At 38.2% G+C, this 26,191-nt stretch overlaps 1 protein-coding gene across 1 annotated transcript in view; it reads right to left on the minus strand.

Annotated features, from left to right (window-relative positions):
* Positions 1 to 26,191, minus strand: part of srbd1 (S1 RNA binding domain 1) — a 222,944-nt gene that overhangs the window by 160,394 nt on the left and 36,359 nt on the right. The window contains exons 11-15 of the mRNA XM_033025530.1: positions 22,500 to 22,603; positions 20,038 to 20,145; positions 16,541 to 16,698; positions 15,675 to 15,765; positions 14,164 to 14,271 (exon numbers count right to left, since the gene is read on the minus strand). Of these exons, the coding sequence (XP_032881421.1) occupies positions 14,164 to 14,271; positions 15,675 to 15,765; positions 16,541 to 16,698; positions 20,038 to 20,145; positions 22,500 to 22,603 (569 nt within the window). The remainder of the gene's footprint in view (positions 1 to 14,163; positions 14,272 to 15,674; positions 15,766 to 16,540; positions 16,699 to 20,037; positions 20,146 to 22,499; positions 22,604 to 26,191) is intronic.

Consider the following 26,191-nt stretch of genomic DNA (forward strand, 5'->3'; position numbering starts at 1 on the left):
AGCAGCAACAGAAAAGGCTCTATCCCCTCTGAGCTTCCGCTTAGACCTTGGTACCTCAAGGAGCAGCTGATCAGCTGACCTGAGGCACCGGGCAGGAGCATATAGGTAGAGCAGCTCAGAGAGGTAAGGCGGGGCGAGCCCATTCAACGATTTAAAAACAAATAAAAGAAGTAGACTATTATCTGAATGATGGCCGATTAGGAAACGGGGAGATGCAACGAGACCTGGGTATCATGGTACACCAGTCATTGAAAGTCGGCATGCAGGTGCAGCAGGCAGTGAAGAAAGCGAATGGTATGTTAGCATACATAGCAAAAGGATTTGAGTATAGGAGCAGGGAGGTTCTACTGCAGTTGTACAGGGTCTTGGTGAGACCACACCTGGAGTATTGCGTACAGTTTTGGTCTCCAAATCTGAGAAAATACATTCTTGCCATAGAGGGAGTACAGAGAAGGTTCACCAGACTGATTCCTGGGATGTCAGGACTTTCATATGAAGAAAGACTGGATAGACTCGGCTTGTACTCGCCAGAATTTAGAAGACTGAGGGGGGAATCTTATAGAAACTTACAAAATTCTTAAGGGGTTGGACAGGCTAGATGTAGGAAGATTGTTCCCGATGTTGCGGAAGTCCAGAACAAGGGGTCACAGTTTAAGGATAAGGGGGAAATCTTTTAGGACCTAGATGAAAAAAACATTTTTCACACAGAGTGGTGAATCTTTGGAATTCTCTGCCACAGAAGGTAGTTGAGGCCAGTTCATTGGCTATATTTAAGAGGGAGATAGATGTGGCCCTTGTGGCTAAAGGGATCAGGGGGTATGGAGAGAAGGCAGGTACAGGATACTGAGTTGGATGATCAGCCATGATCATATTGAATGGCGGTGCAGGCTCGAAGGGCCGAATGGTCTACTCCTGCACCTAATTTCTATGTTTCTATGTACCTTGTGGAGGGGAGAAAGATACTACATCAAAACATGGGCCTGATTGCGACGATAGAAGGATACAACAAACTGTTTTCCATGGAAGCAAACTGGATAAGATAATTTGGTGGCTGGCCTCCAGCAACGTTTCCTCTGACATAAAACAACTTCATATTCTAAAGCCTTTTATGTTCAACCATTGACATAAATGCAAATATAAAAGGATTTATGATAACCAAAGTAATATATAAGAATCTTTCTCATTCTCATTTGCAGCTCCTCAAATTGCAAGTATAGAGTATTAATTTCATATCTGAGGAAATAAAATCTAAATAAATTAACTTTTAATATTGTACAGATTTATTAAAGTAATATCTGCAACTGCACATAATTAACAAGTCTTGAAAACTAGCTATAATCTTATTTTAAGTCAAACCATATAGCAACAGGTTATTCAGCTTATATGATACCATTCTGGTGATTTTGCTGCCTGACCCGCTTCCATTCTCCTTTATTTACACAATAAGCACAAATTATTTTCTATTTTATAACGACATAATCAATAAAATCAGGATTAAGCATTTTGGCCCTCAAAATACTTCCAACATCCAACAAGATCACTGGTCCAGTGCATCATGTCCTCTTTCCCATTTGATCCCCAAAAATTGTAGATTTCAGCTTTGAACACAAAATGATAGAACATCCACAGTCCTTTCAAATAATAAAATACTTCACGTCTACAATATCAGCAAAAAGTCTCCACATCAGTCGTAGATGGACAAGCTCTGAACCCGAGACTCTCCAGATTAAGGAAACAACATCTCGGCACATACATTGTTCATTTCTCTTGGAATCTTGAATTGAATTGAATAAATCTTATTAGCCAAATATGTATACATACAAGGAATTTGCCTTGATGTTTTGCTCGCAAGCAACAACACAATATACAGTAGACAATTAAAAATAAAACATTATAATTTAAACATGTGAAGAATGAAATAAATACCAGAGCAAAAAGGAGGTTGCAGACTTTTGGTTGTTGAGTAGAGCTACTGCTCGTGGAAAACAACAGATCGATGGGGTAGAATGTTGCAGCCAACAACCTTCTCGGCTGATCGAACGATGCGCTTCAGCCTCCGGATGTCGTGCTTGGTGGCGGAGCCAAACCAGACCATGATGGAGAAGGTGAGGACAGACTCTATGGAGGCTGTATAAAACTGGACCATCATCGCCTGTGGCAGATTGTGTTTGCTCAGCTGCTGCAGGAAGTACATCCTCTGTTGGGCCTTTTTCATTGTGGAGTCAATGGTGGCCTCCCATTTAAGGTCCTTGGAGATAGTTCCACAAATGGATAGAGGCAGGTTCGATTCATGTCATCATTGATATTATGAAAGCCATGATGCGTTCTGGTTCATAAGCTTTCTAGTTCACATTGCTCAAACAATTTCCTCACAAACTGTATTGCTCATCTAGACCCTGCTGGTCTTGCACCTAGCTGGAAAATGTAGACATATTTCTTTAGATTCCTTACACTTTCCTCTATGACAGCCGGTAATATTTAAATCCATGCAGATTTGCCTGGTTTAAATCCCCAATGCTTTCTTTAGTGATATTAATGACAAAGTTTTGAATACAAGTAGACCTTTGGCTCCCTTCCATTTCTGCTAAACTCATTGTCTTCTGCAGTGAAAACACAAAATATTTGTCTGATACTTGAATATTTGTCTGATACAGACGGGGGTAGATGGACGGATGGATAGACGGATGAGGGGGGGAGCAGACGGCTGGGGGGGGGCGGGCGGGGGTGGAGGGCGGGCGGGGGTGGAGGGCGGGCGGGGGCGGAGGGCGGGCGGGGGCAGACGGTGGGGAGGGCAGACGGTGGGGAGGGAAGATGGGAAGGGGAGGGAAGATGGGAAGGGGAGGGAAGATGGGAAGGGGAGGGAAGATGGGAAGGGGAGGGAAGATGGGGAGGGGAGAGATGGAGTTGGGGGGGGGGGGGATATGTGGGTTGGGGGGGGGGGGGGGGGGATGAGCCAGACAGGAGAGATTGAGAAGAGAGATGGATAGAGGGAGGTTTGATCCATGTCATCATTGATATTTCTTAAGATTCCTTACACTTTCCTCTATTACAGCCGGCAATATTTCAAACCATGTGTTTTTACTAAAATGCTTGTTAGTAGATTTTTTGGTTGTAGATTTTGTTGACCCTAAACCTATGGCCACAATTTCAATTCCCTACGTCTTGTTGGACCATTGTTTTACCTGCCCCTCCTAGCATGGGAAGGAGCCTGGAACAGCAGAAAAAGAACTGAAAAATTCAGTGTTGTTCATGCTACTTGACTAATTTTAAAAGCACATGTCGCCCATCATACCAACATGGCAAACATGTATTGTTTGAAAGGGCTTCTTACAATTATGTAAAAACAAGAACTTTATAGTCATATCAACTGCAACCGAAGATTAAAACAATCCGATTACCAATACACAACTTTCTAACGTTTACTTCATTAATACAACAAACAATAATTCTGTGACAACACAATGAATGTATTTATTAATCTAAGAGCCTAGCCTTCACAAAATCCATCAAGGAATGAACACTCAGATTTCTCTCATCATCCTGTCTGAAACTGATGACATTTTTTGTTGAGAAAGGGGTCCAAATGGCAGGTGTCAAAAAGGTTTAACTTCACCCATGCAGCTAGAAGGCACGAGAACAGACATCAGCGTGTGGCAATGTCAGAGCTATACTCTAGCTGCTATCAGAGTGCATATCTGAAAAGAGCAAACCTCATAATCTGTTACATCAATCCGGTGCCAGATGTTATTATCAGAACAAAGCTGGTACTGTGGATTCATCCTCAGGAGAAATGCACATTCTCAGTCACCAAAACGTAGCAGAAACAAAGTATGGCACCTTTGGAGCCTTGAGGTGAAGGTGATTTGCATGGACCCTTGAATTTATATCAATAGACTCTAAAAGCAAGCTCTGTTAAGAGATCTGCAAAAAATATTCTACACTGAAAGTAACAACTGAAAAATTGGGTTTAACGTAGAACGGACATGTGATTTGGAAAAATGAATTCAGAATTGATCATAGTTTTAATTAGTGACGAACTGGAGGTGTTGTCACGTGTTCTTACTCTTAACTCTACCTCACTCCGTTATTCCATTACTGCACTTCAGCGATTTGTGTGAAATGCTTCAAATTGATTTGTATGGGTGTCAGGGGTTATGGGGAGAAGGCAGGATAATGGGGTTGAGTGGGAAAGATGCATCAGCCATGATTGAATGGCAGAATAGACTTGATGAGCGAATACCCTAATTCTGCTCCTATAACTTATGAATTGAATTTGTCATTGTATTTGTTGCTCTATAGTGTGTGCTGTGTACTCTGAGCTGCATGCAAACAAGGAATTGTATTGCATCCTGATGTGTTTGACAATGAACTAATCCAAATCTGTAATTGTTAGGTTGCAGCCAACTATGGATTTAGATAAAAAGACACAAGGTGCTGGAGTAACTCAGCCCACCAGGCAGCATTTCTGGAAAACAACAATAGGTGACGCTTTGAATCGGGGCCCTGTTTGTCTTGTCAACTTTTCTTGAACATGCAACTCTCATTTAATTGAAAGGCAGGCAGACAGCCTTCAGATACTTTTAAGTTCTGAAGACAAATCTTCCTGTCACGCTCAGGCACCTACATTAAAGTACACACAGGATCTGTTAGCTTCATACTTCTCATTAGTTTATCATTTTCATCCTTTTGAGAGTCACAGTTAATCCAAGTTAAGATTCAAATCAAGCCAAATCAAGTCAAGTTTGTGTAGGAAGGAACTGCAGATGCTGGTTTACACTGAAGATAGACAAAATGCTCGAGTAACTCAGCAGGACAGGCAACATCTCTGAATAGAAGGAATGGGTGACATTTCGGGTTGAGACCCTTCTTCAGACTTCTAAGAATAGGTGACCTTTCGGGTCGAGACCCTTTTTCAGACTTCTATTCAGAGATGCTGCCTATCCCGCTGAGTTACTCCAGCATTTTGTGTCTATCAAGTCAAGTTTATGGCCATATGCACGTACAGTGAGTTATTGGTAGCATGAGATTGTTGCAAGCAGCATCACAGGCAGGTAGACTCGGCCAAACAAATAAAAACACAAATTATGTATAAATCATACACAAAGGACACATGAATTCCACAAACAGTAAAATGAAAAAAAGACTGTAAAAACAAAAAGACATTAGTGTGAAACACAAATTAAAAGAGAACAAGCCCATTGTAGTAAAGAGGGGCCGTCGTGTTCCGTTGTTGAATTAAAATTAGGGTTGTGCAAATTTGTTCTAGAACCTAATAGTTGTAGGTAGTTGTTCCTGAACCTGGTGGTGTGTAACCTTAGGTTTCTGTACGTCATACATGGTGGCAGCAGTGAGAAGTGAGCACGGCCCAGATGATGGGGATCTTTGATGATCAGGTAGATGGTTTTGATGGTGGCAAGGGCTGTGTTTGCGATGGCCAGGCTGATACCACCACCGTGTCACCTCTTGCATTCTAGTGCATTGGAGTTGTCATAATAGACAATAATGCAACCACACAGGATACTTTCCACAGTACATGTGTAGAGGATTGCTGGAATATTGGGTGACATATCAAATTTCTTTAAAGTAGAAGGGCTGGTGTGTCTATTTCGTGATCTTATTGATGTGCCAGGTCCTGGTCAGGTTATCAGAGACGTCAATAACCATTAAATTAAACTGCTTACTCTCTCCACCGCAGATACACCAATTAAAAAGGTTTAAAGATAGAAGGCTGTCAGAGGGTGTCCAAGAGGAGGGGGTCTGATGAAGATGGGTGAAGGGGTCATCACTGGGTGGTGAGGACTCCTTCCCATAGAAAAAGGCATGGAGGTGGAGGTAATAGACAATAGGTTCAGGAGTAGGCCATACGGCCCTTCAAGCGAGTACCGCCATTCAATGTGATCATGGCAGATCATCCACAATCAGTACCCCGTTCCTGCCTTCTCCCCATATCCACTGACTCCGCTATCTTCAAGAACCCTATCTAGCTCTCTCTTGAAAGTATCCAGAGAACCAGCCTCCACTGCCCTCTGAGGCAGAGAATTCCAGACTCACAACTCTGTGTGAAAAAGTGTTTCCTCATCTCCGTTCTAAATGGTTACCCCTTATTCCACACAAACAGGTGGCATTATTGTGTTATAATTATTTCTGGGCTGTCGGCTTCACTGGCAGAGCACAAGTTTGCTGCCCATCTCTAATTCCCATTGCATGAGTAGTAAACTGTGGGAATCCTTCTGAAGGTATTTTCACCACACTGTTGTAAAGAGATTTCAAAATTGAGCCAACAGCAATGAAGGTCAGTATGGAGTGTGAATTGAAGGAGACCTGTTGATTACAGTATTTCCATGCACCTGAAACCCTTGTCCTATCAGACCATAGAACGCTATTGAAGTAGCTTTGGCAATTAATTTTAGTGGAGTTTGCTTATGGTATATGATTCACTCAACAGTGGTCTGGTAGTAGAGTCAAACGGTTCTGGATTAGTTTGGCTAATGTTGTGCTTCTTAAGTGTTGTTGGAATGCATTAACTCAGACAAATGGAGATTATTCACTGTGCTCCAGATGTTGAAAGGAATTGAGATGAAAGATGTTGAGGTATCTTGAGCTACCAGCTCTTTGACTAGGTCTTCTATAGTTTGTGTAGTTGGTCCAATTAAGTTTCCGGTCAATGGCATCCCTTGGGATATTATCAGTGTTTCTGAACGTATTGTGCAAATGTTACAGCCAATGCCTATTTATTTTTTTAGATCTTGCTGCAAGCAGGGATAAGCTGCATCTGTTTCAAGAGTTGAAAACTGAACATTGAATACTGTTTAATTAGCTGTGATCTTTTCTGACAAAAGCAAATCCAGCCCGAGACGTTTTAAAGCCATTCCGTTCTAGATACTGTTCACTTCAAAAACAAATGTATTCTACAAAAACAAATGCAAAACCTGAATAAAATACACATAGATATTTTAACAAACTGTTTCAATCAGGTCAGAGAGAATACCTCTGGTCCCATTTTGGCTTAAGAGCCAAGGATTGGAAGTGTAGTTCAAGTTATCAAAGGGAAACATTTGTACTTATAAATAGCCAAATAATCTTCAAATGGGATTTTGAACGTGCAAGGGTACTTCATTTTAGAGATCAAAATTTTTTGAAACCAGTCTTAGAATAATTTTTGCATGGACAATTGCAGTTTCTATGGATTTAAAATTAGATCCCAAAGTAACTCAGATTTTACACAATTGTTTGTTAAATACAGCTGCATGCTACATAACAAATACATTGCATTTCCACAACCAAGACTGACAGCTGATTAGATAATGCACAGGATACAAGTATCTCATTCTTTCTTCTTATTGCCTCTGGTTGAATTATGCAGGTCTGAACCTTGAACCATTCAACCTCATCCTCATTGTAATCAAGCCCCCGTGGCCTGTCAGGATCATCTCTTTTGATCCAAATATTGGTAGTTGATAAAAGCACATTACACCGTCTGCCACAAAATTATGATTAAGGGAGATTATCACAAAAATAAAGAGAACTATTTTATGTTTTACCAATACCACTTTATACGCATAAAGCGTTTTTTGGAATCCATTTTAACAAATTATCTCAGTTGTTCATTTATTTGAATCAGGAAACAGCAGTACTTGAAAGTGTCTTTAATGTTCATTATCTGAAAGCATTGAAAATAAGGTAAAGAAAGTAAAATGCAAATAAGACGTCCTCTTTCTCAATTATCAATTGATTCAGATTCCACTTTAAGAACTATGAATTTGGGCTGATACTAAAACCAAAATGTGATCAGCAATTTAACACGTATAACTCCAACTGCAACATACGTCCTTAACGTGCACATCATTTCCCCTAACCATTTTATCAGGTTTCCAAAGCTATAGAGATCCCAGGAACAGTTGCAATTAATTCTGTTTCAAGGGTTTGTGAAAAGAAGTATAACAGCTGAATTATTTGACAGGCAACTTTTAATACCAAGGAAATCACAACAGCCACTTCCTTATAAAAATGGCTTTGATGTTGACTTTTCCGTGTACTTCTTTCACAGTACATTAATAACAGTAAAGGGAACTCTGAGTAATCCAAGTCCCAAGGCCACATCTAAAGTTACAGTTCCTGATGAAATACAGATTAATGCTGTTTGAAAAGAAATTGAATGTGCCAATCAAGTAAATAATATGAGTGTCAATTAATTACTGCAACTTGATTGTCGTTTCAGTCCTGCATCCTTGAGGGTTAATTATCAAAGTGTGCAGCTCAGCACTAACACAGTTATGCAGAAGAAAAAAGGCAAATGTAACATGAAAAAGTATATGGGTACAGTCAGACAAAACAGGTATTTAAAAATAAGCATGTTAAAATGTGTTGTCAAGGAATTAGATGCCAACTTAACTAAACTAATTTAGGTGGACAGAGAACAGTGATAGAGATGAAGGTGTGTGGATGATCGCAAGATGCAAATATATGGTTGGCCAATTTCTTAATAAGTACCAATGCAAATTTAATTCAAATTATAGATAACCTATACCTGTCCTCCTTTTAATAAGACAAATTTGTTAGGTTTCAGTTCATTTTAACCATTAGCTCACTTCCTTAAATCTATAAACAAAACAAGGAACTAAATATCTAAAGAATTAAAGAGGGGAAGAATTCAGAAATCGGAGTGGAAAGGGACTCAGAGTGCTGAATTCCCAAAATTTTAATTTGCAAGTCGAATCGGTAGTAAGGAAGGCTAATGCAATGCTAGCATTTATTTCGAGAAGGCTCGAACACAAAAACAGGGATGTAATGCTGAGGCTTTATAAGGCACTGGTCAGACTGCATCAGGAGTATTGTGAGCAATTTTGGGCCACATATCTGAGAAAGGATCGCTGGCCTTGGAAAAGGTCTAACGGAGGTTTACGAGAATGATCCCAGGAATGATTGGATTTACATATGATGAGCGTTTGACGGCACTGGGCTTGTACTCGCTGGAGTTTAGAAGGATGAGGGGGAACATCATAGAGTTATAGGGTGAATCAGTGTGAAACACATGCCCTTCGGCCCAACTTGTCCACACCAGCCAACATCAGCTACACGCCTACGTTTGGTCCATCACCCTCCAAACCTGTCCTATGCATGTATCAGTCTGTTTCTTAAATGTTGCGATAGTCCCAGCCTCAACTACCTCCTCTGGCAGCTTGTTCCATACACCCACCACCCTTTGTGCAAAAAAGTTAGCTATCAGATTCCTATTAAATCTTTTCCCATTCACCTTAAACATATTTCCTTTGGTCCTCGAATTACATACTCTGGCCAAGAGACTCTGTGCATCTACCCGATCTATTCTTCATCCTTGCATGATCTTATACACCTATATAAGATCACCCATCATCCTTCTGGCTCCAAGGAATAGATTTCTACTCAACCTCTCCTTATAGCTCAGACCCTCTAGTCATAAAATATTCTAGCAAAATGCAGTTCCAAAAATATTAAAATTGCTGCTGGATGCAGCTTAAGATTCAAATATGAGCTGTCTAGGAAAAAGAGATCAGACATTTAAGTCTCTACATAAATTGTAGGATGAACAAAAGAACTGCATATTACTTGCGCACAGGACAGAAAAGTGAATTGCAGAAAAATAACGTTTGCTTAGAGCAATTGCTTGATTTACTTAGAGTAGCCCCATACACCTTCTCCATCGTTGCTGGGTAATTCAACAAGGCAAGCATGAAGAAAACACTTCCAAAACTACCATCAGCGCATCTCCTGCAGTAGAAGAGGATTAGGCACCAGAGACGCCTATTGCTCCATCTCTCGCCCACCTTCTTCCTGTGTACAGACAGCAACAAAACAGTGCATCTCTGGCAGAGAGGATTGGCTGGTCAAGGGAGGCAAAGGAACAATTTTGTGACTGCTTGGTCTCAGTAGACCGGGTAAAGGACTCAGAAACAGACGAACAAATATGCCACAGTTGTAACGAACTGCATAAGGTAATGTGCAGAGGAGAGTGTTTCAACCAAGACAGTGCGAGTGTCTCCTAACCAGAACGCTTGGATGAATCAGGAGATTTGTAATCCATTGACTATCAGATCTGCAGCTTTCAACTCAGGTTATCCAGAGTCACACAAGAAGTCTACCTATGACCTCCAGAAAGTAATCAACAATGCAAATAGACATTTCTGGACTAAACTGATGCTTGGCAACTTATGGCAGGGCTTACACATCATCAATTCATACAAGGTGAAACAGTATACCTCGTGACGGCACGCATCACACCAGGACGAGCTCAATTCTATGATTGAGTGAATCATACTTTATTGTCAACCAAACGGAGGACAATGATGTATCGAAATGGAAAGCATCGAAATGATGCTTCAAAACGTATCAATGATGACACAGCTTCCATAGCCCTGAGTGACGGCCCTGTGATTTGGCTCCAAGGCTGAAGTCCGAAGGTCCGTTGACTGTGAAACTCTGAAAGCTTTTGGCCCTGATGATGACTGTGGCCACATTCTTAAAGCCTGCGAGAACTAACTGGCTGGAGTTTGAGAATATCTTCAATCTCTTGCTACCATGGTCCAAGGTCTCCACTTCTGCTAAAATGGTAAACCATTATTCCGATGCCCAAGAGAAGCAATGACGACCGGCGCGTGGCATTCACATCCATTGTGATGAAGTGCTTCAAGAGGTTGGTTATGCTGCAAATAAACTCCTGCCCCAGCAATGACTGGGAGCCCCGTTAATTTGTTTATTGCCACAACATATCAACAGTGGTTGTGATCTCACTGGCTCTCTAATCTATTCCGCACCACTTTGTCATCTGGAACACTTATATCATCGACTGCAGTTCAATGTGAAACATCCATCATCACTTCCAAATTAATCGTCAAAGGTAGAGAGCTGGGTCTCTACTCCTCCCTATGCAACTGGATCTCGAACTTCCTCAACAGCAAACCTAAATCAATAGTGTCCGAGGAAGGGTCCCGACTTGAAACTTCATCATTCCATTTTCTTCCACAGATGCTGCATGACCCACTGAGTTCATCCAGTAGTTTAGTTTTTGTTCATTTAATATAGTTTGGTAACAACACCTCTTCCTCGTTGACCATCAGCACAGGTGCATATTCATGGTCGCGTGCAAAGTCCTCTGCTCCACTCTCTCTATCCCCATGACTGTAGCCAGACACAACTCCAATTTTACATTTGCAGGTGATACCACTGTCATTGAACAAACAACGGGTAATGACGAGTCAGAAAACAGGAGGGAGATCAACATTGTTGCATAGTGCCAGAACAAAAATCTTACACTCAGCATTAGCAAGATCAAGATTGTTGACTTCAGGAAGGGGAACCCACGAGTTAACCATGCAGCACACAACTGATAACAAATTAACGAAAAAAATACACCTAGCCGGAAGTGACATATAACAAAATGTAAATGTATAAATTGCGTACACTTCCTAAAAGTTACCAGTTTTATAAATTTGCAGCTCAGCCATTGACAAGGTCTGCTGAAATCTGTTGAAGTCGTGAAACAAAGTGAACATATCTCTGAACTTTAAATCTAACTTGAATTTGACAATGTTTAAAAATGAACATTCTCAAGTTCTATACACACTTTAGAACCTATGATTAGTTTTACTGAATAAAAACAATGAATCCATATGCTTATGCGAGACATCTGCTTCAGTTAAAATACACTAGACTCTTGGCTTGAATAGATCAAGTTAATAGAAAACAGTCAAAATCTGTATGTCTGGCAATGGATAAAGATTTGTTACAAAAAAACCTCATGACATTGGGATGGGAAGAAGTCCAACACAAATTTCAGTCAGTAACAAAGGGTCCAGAAGAGAAACAATGGAAAAAATACTGACGTTATTAATGTTGGACTAGGAATCATTTAAAAAAAAGCATTGAAATGCCCATTACTATAACACGCTGCAAAAAATATTTATTTCTCATTTAAGATTAAGGTCAAATAAAGACCAGATGGTATTTATAAACATGAATTATTTGCTTTCATTTTAATAATTGGTTGCAATTTTCACATTTGTTTCTTATGCTTTTCTAGTTTTATTTTTATTTTGTTTAACATATTACGTGAATGGTATTTCTATTTGTAGCCAACATTTATAAGCCATACAACATAAAAACATAACTAAAATGAAAGGGGTTGAAGAAAAACTAAAACATTGAATAAATTTTACTTTTACAATTTATTTAGGAACAAAGTTAATAAAAAGGAAGCATTTCTGCCTTTGCTAAGAATAAAGTGAAATAAAAGCATGGTGCTTGACAAAGTATTGATGAAAGATATTTGACATGAAACGTTAATTTGGTTTTGCTCTCCACAGATAGAGTATTCTGCTGAGCTTCATCTGTGGAGTATTTCCAGAACTTTGTTTTCTTTCAGCTTTCTAGTCCTTGCATTCATTTATTTTTTTTATCCCTAGAAGTACTAGAAATCAACTAGAAATATTGAACAGGAATTGACTACTTCCAGACACTAATACACTTTGTTTTCCAACCATTTTGTTTAGAGATAAGGTTTTCAAATTAACAGAATTTCATTAATTAAAATGTAGTGTTTAACAGGTGGATTGTTATCAATCAAATAAATATCTGTACAATTTTTCAAACCCGTGAAGGATTTTGGAGAACAAAGCAACTAGAAAAAAATGCCTTGTGAAATCTCTAATGCACATTGTAATGTGTTTAGTACAAAAATCCCCATCCGTGCTTTTGCCATCTCCAAACACAATCCATAAACCTCCCATGGTACATGGCTCAAATTCTACAAGCCTAGTATCCTTTGAGGTTCTGCCAACATACCCCTAATCCACTCTCCCCTGTTTATCCATAACTCCTGGATCAACGTCTACAGTTTAAAACTCTGTCTTATTCAGAAAATTTCTGGACACTCCCAATCTCTGCAACTTCATCAAGTCCCACATGTTTCCAAGAACTATACATTCTTTAAACTAATCACTCAGACTCCTTTGCGCCATCTTTGATGCATGCACTTGGATCTCAAGGGTTCAAGCTTTGAAATTTCAACATTTAATCTTTCCAACAACTTCAGTTCTTTGACCCAATCTTTTAATAATTCTCCTAATAATTCCTTTAGTTTGGTGTCTTTTTTTTTAATGATCATGTTTCTGTTCTCCGTAAGTGCAAAGTATTTAAATAAAAGCTATACATGGTTAATAACAAAATAAAAAATTGATTACTTGGAAATTCATGGGTTTACACACGGATGGGTTTTTGATTGTCATTATACTAAATATTTAAAATAACATTACAGTTTGAAAGGTATGCTGTGGGCTACACCAAAACATATCTTAGCATGAAGCATATGACTGAAATCCACATTGTCCATTTCTATACACTGCAGCCAGCTGAACTGCTGGCTTTAACAGCCTGCAGGAAAACAAGCAGTTCAGAACATAGAAGTTATTTCTGTCATCTGTGATCAATTTTCCCCAAAATAGATCATTTAATACTTCCAGTCTGAAACAACATTAATATCTCCTATTACGATTTCCCATCCATAAGCAACCTCTTGCCATCATTTTAATGTCATATGATGAATTGAAGGTTTTCTGACCATAAGTCACAATCATTTTCATCGGTTCAATTTTTACTTGCAAATACTGTCAACCAACTTTACTTTGAATAAAACACTTCAATTCTAGCAATAAACAATATAATTATGCAACAGAGTGCAGAGGAGATTCCTGGATGAGAGGACTTTAGTTTTGTGGAGAGATTCGATTGGCTTGGCTTGTTTTTACTGAAGCAAAGAAAGCCGAGGGGTGACCTGATAGAATTATGAGGCATAGATAGGGTAGATGGTCAGAAATATTTTCCCATGGTGGGACAAAATCCAGAGGGTGTAGATTTAAAGTGAAAGATAGGAGTTACTAACAGCATTAAAGGACGCGCGCACACCTGGATCTTGAAGGCAGAAGAGTTGTTTGAGTCAGATACAATCACTATCTTAGAGACATTTGGAAAGAAACATGAATAGGTAAGGCACAGAGGATATAGACTCAATGCAGGCAATCGGAAACAGTGGAGATGGGTAGTAAGCGAAACATGGATGTGGTAGGCAAAAGGGCTCTTGTTTCTGTGCTTTACAACTATGACTCTATTACGAAGCTGCTGAACAGGACTTACCAGTAGACAACATCTAGAGGAGCAAAATATTTCCGGTTTAGCAAGTCAGCAAAGAAAGACTCCGTTTCCCTGCAGGCAGTTCCATTACCAATAACTATGGTTGTACAACTAAAGAAAAAGAATAAAAGTTCAATTTAAAAATTGAATTAAAATAAAGAAAAATCTTCTTTATTTTTAATTTACTGGAGAATAAACTTAAAACATCTGCATGGAAAGATTCATAGCAGCAAATGATTGATTTACCTTTCCACTTAACAAGATGACATCTTACATGCCCTTTTTTATTTTCCAAATCAACAGCTACCTTGTTGAAAAGTCCAATTTTGTGATTGCAGTTTGGTGTTTCCACTTTGTTTTCTTGAAAGCAAAACCAAGGCATGGCAATATTTTTGGGAATAGTAACCCAACTAGTTTATTGCATGTATTGATTACATAAAACTAAGTCGCAAGTATGAAGCAAATGCCATTTTTAGGTTGACATATTTAAATATCAGTGGATAATGAGTCTCTTGTTCTATTATTTTTCTATTCTCATCCATTTTATTTGTTTTATTTAATCTGCTCTTGAGAAGCAAGCATGCGCTTGAGAAAAAGCACGAGGCCATTTAACTGATTATTCCTTGTTGCTTGATTCAATTCAGAAGTTTGTGCTTGATTTTATCCTTGAATTTCTGCAATCTTGTGAATTAATGTATAATGTATGAGACTGGATTGTTGGTATCTAAAATAAATACTGAAATCTACCAACAAATTTTATACTGAACATTTCACTTATAAATTTGTTTTATTTTATACATACTAAAAAAGAATCACATCACAATTACATGTATATTCACCAAGGTATATTCTTTACTGTAGGTTGTCCCTCCAGAAGAACTCTCAACAAATTATTAATTTGCAGTATTATTAGTTACTGTGAAGGACTAATTGGGTGTTTTGATTTCTTACTCTGAAAACCTGCACTTCTGCCGTGGTGAATATATTTAGATTTCAAAGTCCAATACCTGGACATAATTTTATAGGGAATGAGCTTCTCTCCATTAACTTAACTTGCACTCTAAATATTAGGCTTATCACAGAACTGCAATTCACTTGTATTTTATGCAAAGTATTTTAACAGAGTTTAACACAAATTAAGCAAAGTATTTTATATAAAATGGTTCATATCCTTTGTGGCATTCCTTTTGGCTCCATTTAATTAATCTCTACAACAGCAAGCTTCTTGAAATCATATAAATCGTAATCTAACAATCATCACCTCCAGTATTCAGTTCTTTAATCCATATTTGGATCAAGGGTGTAATGAGGTCTCGGGGCACGTGGACCTTGTGAAACACAAACTGTGCATTGGGGAACAGGCTATCACCAAATGGCATTGTTGATGACAGCTTCCAAGAATGACTTACTCTGTCAAAAACCTTTAATTACTTAATGACTTGGCAATCAAAGTGTACAACTAGGTAATCCAAAAGCAGGTGCAAGATATAACCATATTTATGAAGTAATCATACCTGTACTTATGAAGTAGATGCCTTAACCTTTCAGCTGCATTATGTGCCCCTTGACCAAATAGGTATAAAACATCAGTGTAAAGAATCTGGCCTGGAAAAAAAAGCATGAGGGTTAACAAGATATCAAAGCACTCACTGAATATGATTACATACATAATCAAATATTCTATGTCAATACGCTATTTGCCATAACCCACAGAGATCAACGTATCTTGGAAACCAGAGTATTCTAATGTTGAAGCTTTGAAACTTACTTCAAGTTGTCACCATGAAAAAAAAAGTTGGGCTGTAATTATCCAAATATCTTTACTATACTATGTAAAATATGATCTGGGGGCATTTTGCTTCCATTGATATTTCTTTATTGGATTTTTGCATAGATCAGGGATCTCCCTTCAACATGTAGCTGTTAAATAAGCAAATTAAATCCATGGAAAACAATATAAAGATATGGGATAAGAGTGTTGCTTAAATGTCAATATGCATAAGGATTTATTTTTATTTGTTGCCTTTTGAGAATGATATTTCAACATTCGAAAAAGATTTTTAGTTTTTGCATTATCTATCTATCTATCTATCTATCTATAATAAATATTATATTATTTATGTGTGTGTGTGTGTGTGTGTGTGTTGGTGTGTGTGTGTGTGTGTGTGTGTGTGTGTGTGTGTGTGTGTGTGTGTGTGTGTGTGTGTGTGTGTGTGTGTGTGTGTGAGAAATAAATAAATATATATATAAATAATAAAGACAACAAATAAACAGTCAGTCCTTGTGCATATTGAAATGTATAACTCATTTTGAACTGCACAGAAAGTATTCATGTTGGCAGAATTCCAAATACTTCCAAAGAAATAAGATTTGTACATACTGGTAGTTGAAATGATTGATAGTTTACAGCCGTGCCTAAAGCCAGGATCAATTCCCATTAGAACCCGTCCACGAACAGGATTAATCAAAAGAAGCTGTCGAAGATTTCTCCCAAACATTGCAATTGATTCTTTCTCAGCATTTGAAGTCAAAAGGGATCTTAAAAGGAAGGCAAATCAAAGTATTAACTCCATCAACAAAATGTAACAAGTACAATGTTATGCAGACAAATAGAAGCTTCACATTAATATAACATCAGTATTTCTCATTTTCTATCCAATGTCCATAAAATGTCAAGTCAGGAATTTTTTTAGATAAAATTATTCTCTTAAATAAAAATTTAAATTTACAAATGCATGCAAAGTATGCTGTATAACGTATATTAAACCATGAAAAACTCTGTTTAAAAGATAAAAGGAATGATTAATGTATTTATTTAATTTACAATGGGTACATTGAGACATGTGGATCATAGGTTAATTGAGACATGTGGATCAGAGGTTCAATGGGCAGAGTGCATGAGTTTCAGCTGGCTTTGTAATTAGGCATCTGAATTGGTTTGGTGCATGCTTCAGTTTTGCTCCAGATATTCTGCAGGTTTAATGTCAACAGAACGGACAAGATGCGACTGTGCATTATTTACAATGAGAAATTTAGCATTGATACCTCATATCCATGATTTCAATTGTGTGACCTAAGATTTGTAACAATTAAAACTACTTGGCTGAGGTTACTGTAATCTTATATGTTACCACCAGTACATCTTTCCCAGGCATTAGGTTGATATATAAGGAATCATGGACAACTAAAGCAGAGTTTATTTTCTAGAAAATGCAGATTTGAAGAATGAATCTTCAATGTATTTGAATATAATTTCTACAATTGAGTTCTAATCTTACACAAAGCATTGAAAAACAATTTCACAACAAGCCTTTCTTCACTTCAAAATTTCAATAATCACCATGCAAACCAGTTTTAATCTTATTAAAGGATGATCAATTTTCACTTCAACTTCTAATAGATTGAATGGGTGAGTTTGGCAGAAAGTTAAAGGCTTCAACCCTGTACCTGGTTTAACTTGCTGAAACCAGGTAATTGCCAGTCAGCCATTCAATCAAACCCACTTTGGATCAAAAAACTCTCCACATACTGGAACCTACAAATCTGTTCACTATATGAAAAGAAAGCTATTCAAAAGCATTGGGTGAAAGTATTAGGAGATTGCAAACAATTTGCAAAGTTGTACGGTTGTTGAACATGTGGGTTTAAAGATGGAGCATAATGTTGCAAGATGTGATGCGGTTTATTTTATTGATAGAAAATAAAGAGCAAACTCATTTACATTGTGCAAAACCAGTAAATATTGCTGCAAAGAGAGATCAAAAACTGAAGATAACATGCAGCTAGAGTTTATAGTTGGGAAGTAAATGACGTGTTGGTCTTTATTGCAAGTGCATTGGAACAAAACAACAAATTAGTCTTGCGTATTGAGACCAAATCTGGAGAATTTTCTGCAGATTTGTTCTCCATAACCTAGAAACAGAGTTACCTGGCATAAAATTACAACTCTGATGTTTGGAATGGGAGTTGTCCAATCACGATAGATTGAAAAAGCTGGGGAAAATATCTTTTTGGAATTTATGAATCTGACAGCTAAAAATATTAATCCAATTACCTTGTGTTAATTATTATTCAATCTACCTCTACTGTCACCATAAAAACTAGTATTTATAAAGCATCTTCAGCAGATTTGTAAAAATGTTAAACAATACCTTTTCTAAGCCAGATAAGCTAGGTCAAAAAGGAAAGGAGGAAAAAGAGGCAAAGAGGTTTAATGAGGGAATTTGACAGTTAAGGGCCTTGACAGCCAAAGGCACAAATGTCCAGGCTTAAAAGTCCATCACTTTTTGGTGCTGCGTTCCAAACAACAATACCCTGTGCCTTTTTTTCTTCCCTGATGTTCTTTAAATAATTAACTTAAATACAGAGCCTCTGATTACCAACTCATCTCCCACTAGGTACAAAAAGAAATAAAGTGCTGGAGAAACTCAGCAGGCCAGGCAGTATCTGTGGAGGAAATGGATAGATACCATTTTGGAACAGGGCTATTTTTCAGAATGCATCCCATTAGATTTTTTTTAATTTATTCCTTCTTTAAAATCAATGATGATCTGAAAAACCTCTACTGACTTTTAATTTTCCTTGTTTTAAGAAAGTTTTTCTTGTCGTAAGACATGATTACGAAGTTCTCAGGAACCAGTGTTGATAGTATGGAGGATGGTCTTAGGCTGCAGGGCAATATCTCAGTGCTGGAGGAATTGCTGAAAAATGCCAGATGCGGTTTAATACAGAAAAATGTGAGGTGATGTATCTTGGGAGTACCAGTGAGGCAAGGACATACACCTTCAATGCCCCAAAATATTCTTGAAGATGACAACACAGGCAGATAACATTGTTAAATGACATATTCATTATTCAGGGCAATGAATACAAGGGGAGAGAGTTATGCTCCAACCTTGAAAGTCATAGAGACATGGTATCATACAGCATGGAAAGAGACCCTCCAGCCCAAATTGTCCATGCCAATCAAGATGCTCCATCTAAGCTTCACAATTCCCCGCATTTGGCCAATGTCCTTCTGAACTTTACCTATTCATGTACCCGTCGAACTGATTAAGCATTGGACAGGCGACAGCAATAATTTTGTCCTACAATCAATGAATCTATGTGTAAAAATAAGGAACCTTCATTTCTTCATGCAAGCTTTTTTGTATGTATCTCAAATTAAAATTGGGTGTTTTAACCACTATTGTACAGACCTGGATTGAGTGGCAATATAATACTCAAAATTCCTTTCAACTTAGTCAATAAGTAATAGTCAATACTCCACAAGGGCCATGTCATATTTAGGTCCAAGAAGAAAGTAGTTTAATAATAATAATAATGGATGGGATTTATATAGCGCCTTTCTAATACTCAAGGCGCTTTACATCGCAATATTCATTCACTCCTCAGTCACACTCGGTGGTGGTAAGCTACTTCTGTAGCCACAGCTGCCCTGGGGCAGACTGACGGAAGCGTGGCTGCCATTCTGCGCCTATGGCCCCTCCGACCACCACCAATCACTCACACACATTCACACACAGGCAAAGGTGGGTGAAGTGTCTTGCCCAAGGACACAACGACAGTATGCACTCCAAGCGGGATTCGAACCGGCCACCTTCCGGTCGCCAGCCGAACACTTAGCCCATTGTGCCATCTGTCGTCCCTAAACCTAGTTTAGGTTAACACTTCTCTGACTTGCTCCACAGCAACTTCTGTTAGAAAGTGCACAGCTAAAAGTTGCAATCAGCTTGGCATTTAATTATCAAGTGACCTCCTGATACTAAGCTAGATCCATTACCTCACTGTATTACTACCAATAGATTGCTCGTGCCGTGATTTAACTCTTTCGGGAGAAGGAAAACTAATTGAAAATATTTTGAAAATAATTGTTACCGGAATTCTCTGCATAAAAGTGGATAAATGAGTCGTTTATAAGAATCTTCAGCAGAATCCTTCAAGAGCTTCATTAATTCAGGCCTTGCAAAACCACGAGGTCGCCATCTAGAATAAAGTTGAAACATATAGATCAGTAGAAGCATTTGATAAAGATTTTCCTTGAGGTATTATTATTCTTCAGAAAACAGTAATGTTATGCAGACCAGTACAAAAGATACCTTGAACATCAGCAATCTCAACCATGTATTCAACATTTAAAACAAAAAACATACAACTATTGATTCAGATTTAGGTATTTCCTCCAAATCATTTAATATTAGATTATGGAGGTGGTACAACATATAATAAAAATGACACGCTGGGAAGGAAAAGTGCGAGATGACTTTAGAATTCTTCACTGCTGGGATTTTGCTTGCGTCATTATTGGATCAACAATAAGCTAATTGTTAAGATATTGATTGCTTTAATTAGTCACATGGCTACCTGGATGCAAGAGGTTTCATAGTTTTCATCTGGCAATTCTTGTAATGCTGTGCTGCTGATTCACTAGTGACAACAGCATATAGTTATGAATGCCATTGCTACAAAAAATTAACAGATACAAAAATGCTCATTATTTTTCCAGTTCTTTCAGAACTTGAATTTCAGGTAAAATGTTGCAAAGGAACACTGAAGGTTAATCATAGCACCGGCAGGCCTTAAGCTACAAAGCTGCATCTGTGGCTGGGAAAAGATTTTTTTTTTTTTATTTTTAGAAGTACGGTAAATTACAATAACACACAACACATATATCTTAATACATTTTTTGTACCGCTTCATTTTTTTTTTTTTTTTTTTAAAGCTTTAAGAAAAAGATAGAAGTAAGGAAAGTAAAGAAGGTGCGCAAGAGTTGTGAAGTGCAGAAGAGTGTTGGGAAAAGAAAGCCCCTTAGAAAAGAAGTTAGAGAAGGAAGTAAAGTAAGAAAGTAGACCCTAGAAAAGAAAGAAAAAGAAAGTAAGGACAATCGCTCTATTATAACATTAAACTCCGCAGAAAGACTACCAACCAAGTCTGTTTTTGTTGTTTTATCTCCCAATGCCAGGTCCTGATACCATTTATTTATTTATTTATTTTTAAAAAATTACTATTGCACCTCATGCTTGTAATAGGTCCATAAACGTAGACCACGTCTTTTGGAATTGGTTTGCTTTATCTGCTAAGAGGAATCTCATCTCTTCCAGATGTAATGTTTCAAACATATTTGATATCCAGGGGAAAAGATAACATCAGAGAAGGGTCTCAAGATCCACCAGGGCAGGAAAAAGTGCCTGAGAGAGCTTGATGAGGGGCCTCGCATTGACCATTACTTTCTAAAATGTGGCCAAATCAGTCGAGTGAATCCCATTGGCAGGTTAACCACCACAGTCCACAGGGTATCAGCACCCCAGGCGAAGCTCAACCAAGTACTGTCCCACCAACGGACACGAGTCCAGAGCCCAACCAGCCACAGTCAGCTGTAGAGAGGAAGATGGAAGGGAAAAAAAGCCGAATGGAGCAGTCACTGGCTGTGGCTGAAGAGAAAAGATGCTGTCTGGGCTGCCACGTGACCATCTAGAGGCTAACCATAAGACACACACCCAGGTCTGATCTCCCTGCGGTGGGCCTGCCTCGATTGAGAGTGTCTTGTGATAAAAGGCCAAAACACCCAGTGACGTTGAGGTACACAACTGAAGATGTGTCTGATTGGTAGCAAAATCACCTAGTGGTCATCCCCAAGAATACCAAATGTCAATTGTAGTGAAAATCCTTAGGGATTGTAACATCCAGTCCTACTAATCAATCCAAAAATAGCATAGAAAATGGAAAGAATTTGGAAAAATGGAATTAAAATATTTGTACCCTTGTAAAATATCCTTAAAGATTCTATGCTAATCATGAAATTAAATGAACGTGCACATGACTTCTACTGCAAGTATAAACAACCACAGCCCGTTTAAAGTAGTTCAGTATCAAGTGGAATTTAAATCTGCAAAAACAAACAAACAGGCATTCAACGATGTTTTCTATCAACCTGCACTTGAATCAATATTTTGGACACATTTTAATACATGTAATAAATATAAACTATATACCTCACATAATCTGTATACCACATTGGCAATTTGCAAACTATATGTTGGTGCGTTTATGCATATTCACCCATGAAGTTTTCTTTTCCAACTCTAGCACAAGGAAGTACAAATACTCTCCCATGGATAGGTAGAAAGGGAGAATCCAAAGACAAAATCAAGCTTCACAATGATTTGGGTCTGCTTTATGCAGATGATCGAAACAGGGCAGGCATTCTCATATTTAAAATGACATTTCCACATAGCCTGCTGTGGGAGTCTCACAAAGAGACAACAAAGAGATAAATAATTACAAACGGATAGTTATACAAAGTAAGTTTAATATTAGGCTGTATTATTACGCGGACAGACCTTTCATTGATGCACCATCCACAGAACATATTTTTGATTCTGTCAGGAATGTTGACCTTCACTGTCAGAATCTTCAATTTTTCCCCTCGGTTAATTGCCAGAATCTGAGTAGAAACATAAACAGCAGAGACATATAAAATACCCAAAAGACAAACTTACCAAGTCTCCTTACGTATAAGCACACGCTTGATGTTTTATTGGAAATCATACATATAATCGATTAAGAAAGATACCTTTATGGAATGTTAAATGTAGAAATGGACTGAATGGAAATTGATAAAGCATGACAACAAATGAAGAGGGGATGAGCTAAGTCAATGAGTGCTGTCAGCAAAAAGCGACTGGAAATTGCACAATATCTTGTGATAAATTCTACCAGTTTCCACTTTTACTTAACAAAGATGCCCAAATAGCACTACTTTACTTTAAATCAGATAAACAATAAAAATGTTGTTCTATATTACTTATTCAATAACACAATCTGCGAGATAAACCTTTTGCGAGCACTTATGAATAGGTAACACAGAAACCTCTGAAATTTTCCATTTTAACATGCATCAATAATCAACAAATAATTCAGCAGTTATACTAAATTGTTTAATTCAAAATGTATCCTTTTTTTTACATTAAAATTCACAAAATTTGTTTCTACACATGTTCAATTATTTTCAAAAGCAGAAAGTATTTTGTACTAAGCATCCTTGTTTCTATGTTTCTAAGTATCTTGCATTAATGTCTTCAGGCAATACACCCACAATTGAACAGCCTTTTTATATTGTACAACTTACAGCATTGAGCCTATTGGCTCAGTTACTCTCCAAATATACTGATAAAGAAAGCAGATCAAGCTGAAAGAAGATGTATAATCACAGTTCTCAATGCTGCTGATAAAAAAGCAATTGAAATGTTTTTAACAGTACCTTGTTTCACAACAATTATTCACTGTTCATATTAAAACAATCATACTTGCAATTCTGCTTACAAATTAACGCTTAGCAGATAGCTGCTTTCATAGATAAGAAACACACATGAATCATCAACAAAAGGAAACTTGTCTCCATATATTAATGGCAATGACAATTATTAATGCTTTTGTGAATGTTAGTACATTTTGTAGCTGGGTTGCAGTGGTAGACACATACAACCGCATCAGCAATACCTGAATGAAATCCCTACAAAGAAAAATGAAAACTGATAATAGCAACAAATAATAGACATTCTAAGATTATGACAAAAATTCAAGCATCATATGCAAATCCCTCTGGTTAAGAATATGGAGTTATGATTATGAATATGGAGATAATAAAGACTGCAGATGATGGAACTGGAGGTAGAAAAAAACCACTCGAAGGATTCAGTGGGACAGACAGCATCTGTGGAGGGAAAGGAATGGCTGACATTTTGGAACGAGGCACTCCATCAGAACAAAGGACAAAGAGAAGGTACAGGAGCCTGAAGACTGCAACAACCAGGTTCAGAAATAGCTACGACCCCACAGCCATCAGGCTATTAAAACTGGCTCGGACAAAACTCTGATTATTAATAACCAATCATCTGTTATTTGCACTTTATCAGTTTATTTATTCAAGTGTGTATATATTTATATTATAGTATATGAACACATTGATCTGTTTTGTAGTAAATGCCTACTATGTTCTGTGTACTGAAGCAAAGCAAGAATTTCATTGTCTTATCAGGGAGACATGACAATAAACTCACTTGAACTTGAACTTGAGGATAGAGGATAGACAGTATAGGGTGATTCTTCAGTAAGTGTCTACTTTTAACTTTCTGGAAACCCGAAAATAAAACTTAAATTTTTGCAACTTTGAATGTTGTTTCACATAGATGAACATCTCTACTGTGGGAAAAATATGTTTGGCGCAATCTTTTAGAGAATTTAATTTATTTTTTCCTCTTCTTTTTCCAGGTTGCGTATTGCATTCAGTCATATCCGTCATATTTTTATGATGAACAACACTGCAAAATATAACTGATTTAAGAATCAAATTTTTCTTGCAGTCTTTCAAATTATGCAGTATCTTCCTCAAATAAACCACCAAAAAAAAATACTGTTTCAGTCTAACGCATTGATTTTAAACCTTCGTAACAGTTTACTGCCGAAAAAAGTGGTGATTTTCAGCAAGAATGGTAACCTTCACATAATTTTTCACCAACTTCCGATAAAACAATATTAACTTCAGATGAATAGGCAAAAGCATACTGTTCATTTATCAATTACAATTGATAGTGATGGTCACTGTTGTCTTATTTTACACATCATGAGCATAAAATACTCATGTGACGGATATGACAGCATGGTGGAGATGATCAAGTTTGGAAGCGTTACGTGATGGAGATGACTAAAACGATCTTTCGGGTTGAGGTTGGGGCTAGGATTAGGGTTGGGGCTAGGGTTACTTACCCCCGATCTCCAGCTCCAGCAGATCCAGCACCAGCTCCATCTCCAGCCGGACACAAAGCCGTCGCATCTTCCAGGGACCCGATGTCCCTCTCCACACCCGGCCCTCTTCAGCCCTTGTTCCCCTGTGGGAGGGGGATGACAAGGGCTGAAGCGGGCCGGGCGTGGAGAGGGACATTGGGTCACGGGAGGATGCGACGGCTGCAACCGGGCTTTGTGTCAGGCTGGAGCTGAATGGAGATCGGGGGTGAAGTTGCAGATGTGGCCGTGACGGGTATGGTGGCCCAAGCTTTTAGCCCAGGATGGCCTCGCAGGAAGGTCATGCCTGGCCATACCAGAATGCCACATGGCAGGATTTGTTCTCCAGAACAAATCAAAAAAGAACGATTTTAAAGAAAACATTTCTAAGAGTTCAGCACGTTTGGGAATGACGCTGAATACAGGTAACTACCAGCTATGCTGCAAAAAACAAGAGTTTTCACACACTTCTTGTCCCATGAATCAGAAGAAAATCACAAGGTAGGGGACTTTTGAATTCCTCTGTCTTTTGAGGTCGGTAATTCGCGTCTATTCTATTTATAGCCATGTGGGACGGCTCAACAAAGTTGAGTGACGGCAATGGCTCCAATCATCGGGACAAGAAATTTTTGAAATAAACGGTAAGATTTATAATTTTATCAATAGAGGAAATTGTTTAAGGATGATAAATATTTAAATTATTAATACCTACCATTTAAAAGTATTTTCATTTCAGATAGATCCCCCATTAAATAAATATGCCGACTTGAAATTTCACTAGTAACGATCGGGACATGCGGTTTTCGGGGGGGGGGGGAGCATCGAACAGCGGGGGGAAAATTAAAAATAACACTTTATTCATTTAGGATTTCATCTATATTTATGAGGAATATGTTTATTAACAATATAGAAAAAGAAATGTGATTTTCCTTATATACAGCACCAAAGTAGACACTTACTGAAGAATCACCCTATAGAGGTGAGGGGGATAGTGAAGCAGGGGCTGGTGGATGACGAAAACAGAGAGAAGCTGGGCAAATGCAGCCAGATGGGTGAGGGGAGGATGAAGGTAGAGACAGAGGCTGGAGTGTGACGTGAAGACACAGGAGTTGAAAAAGAGGGTGGGAGAGAATCAGGAGAGAGGGAGCACACGGGCTAAGGGTTACCTGTAGTTGGAAAATGCAATACTCATACCACTGGATAGTAGGCTATCCAAGCAGAAAATTAGTCTGAAGAAGGGTCCCAACTCAAA

The sequence above is a fragment of the Amblyraja radiata genome, chromosome 8 (genome assembly GCF_010909765.2).
Source record: "Amblyraja radiata isolate CabotCenter1 chromosome 8, sAmbRad1.1.pri, whole genome shotgun sequence".
NCBI classification, from domain to species: Eukaryota; Metazoa; Chordata; class Chondrichthyes; order Rajiformes; family Rajidae; genus Amblyraja; species Amblyraja radiata.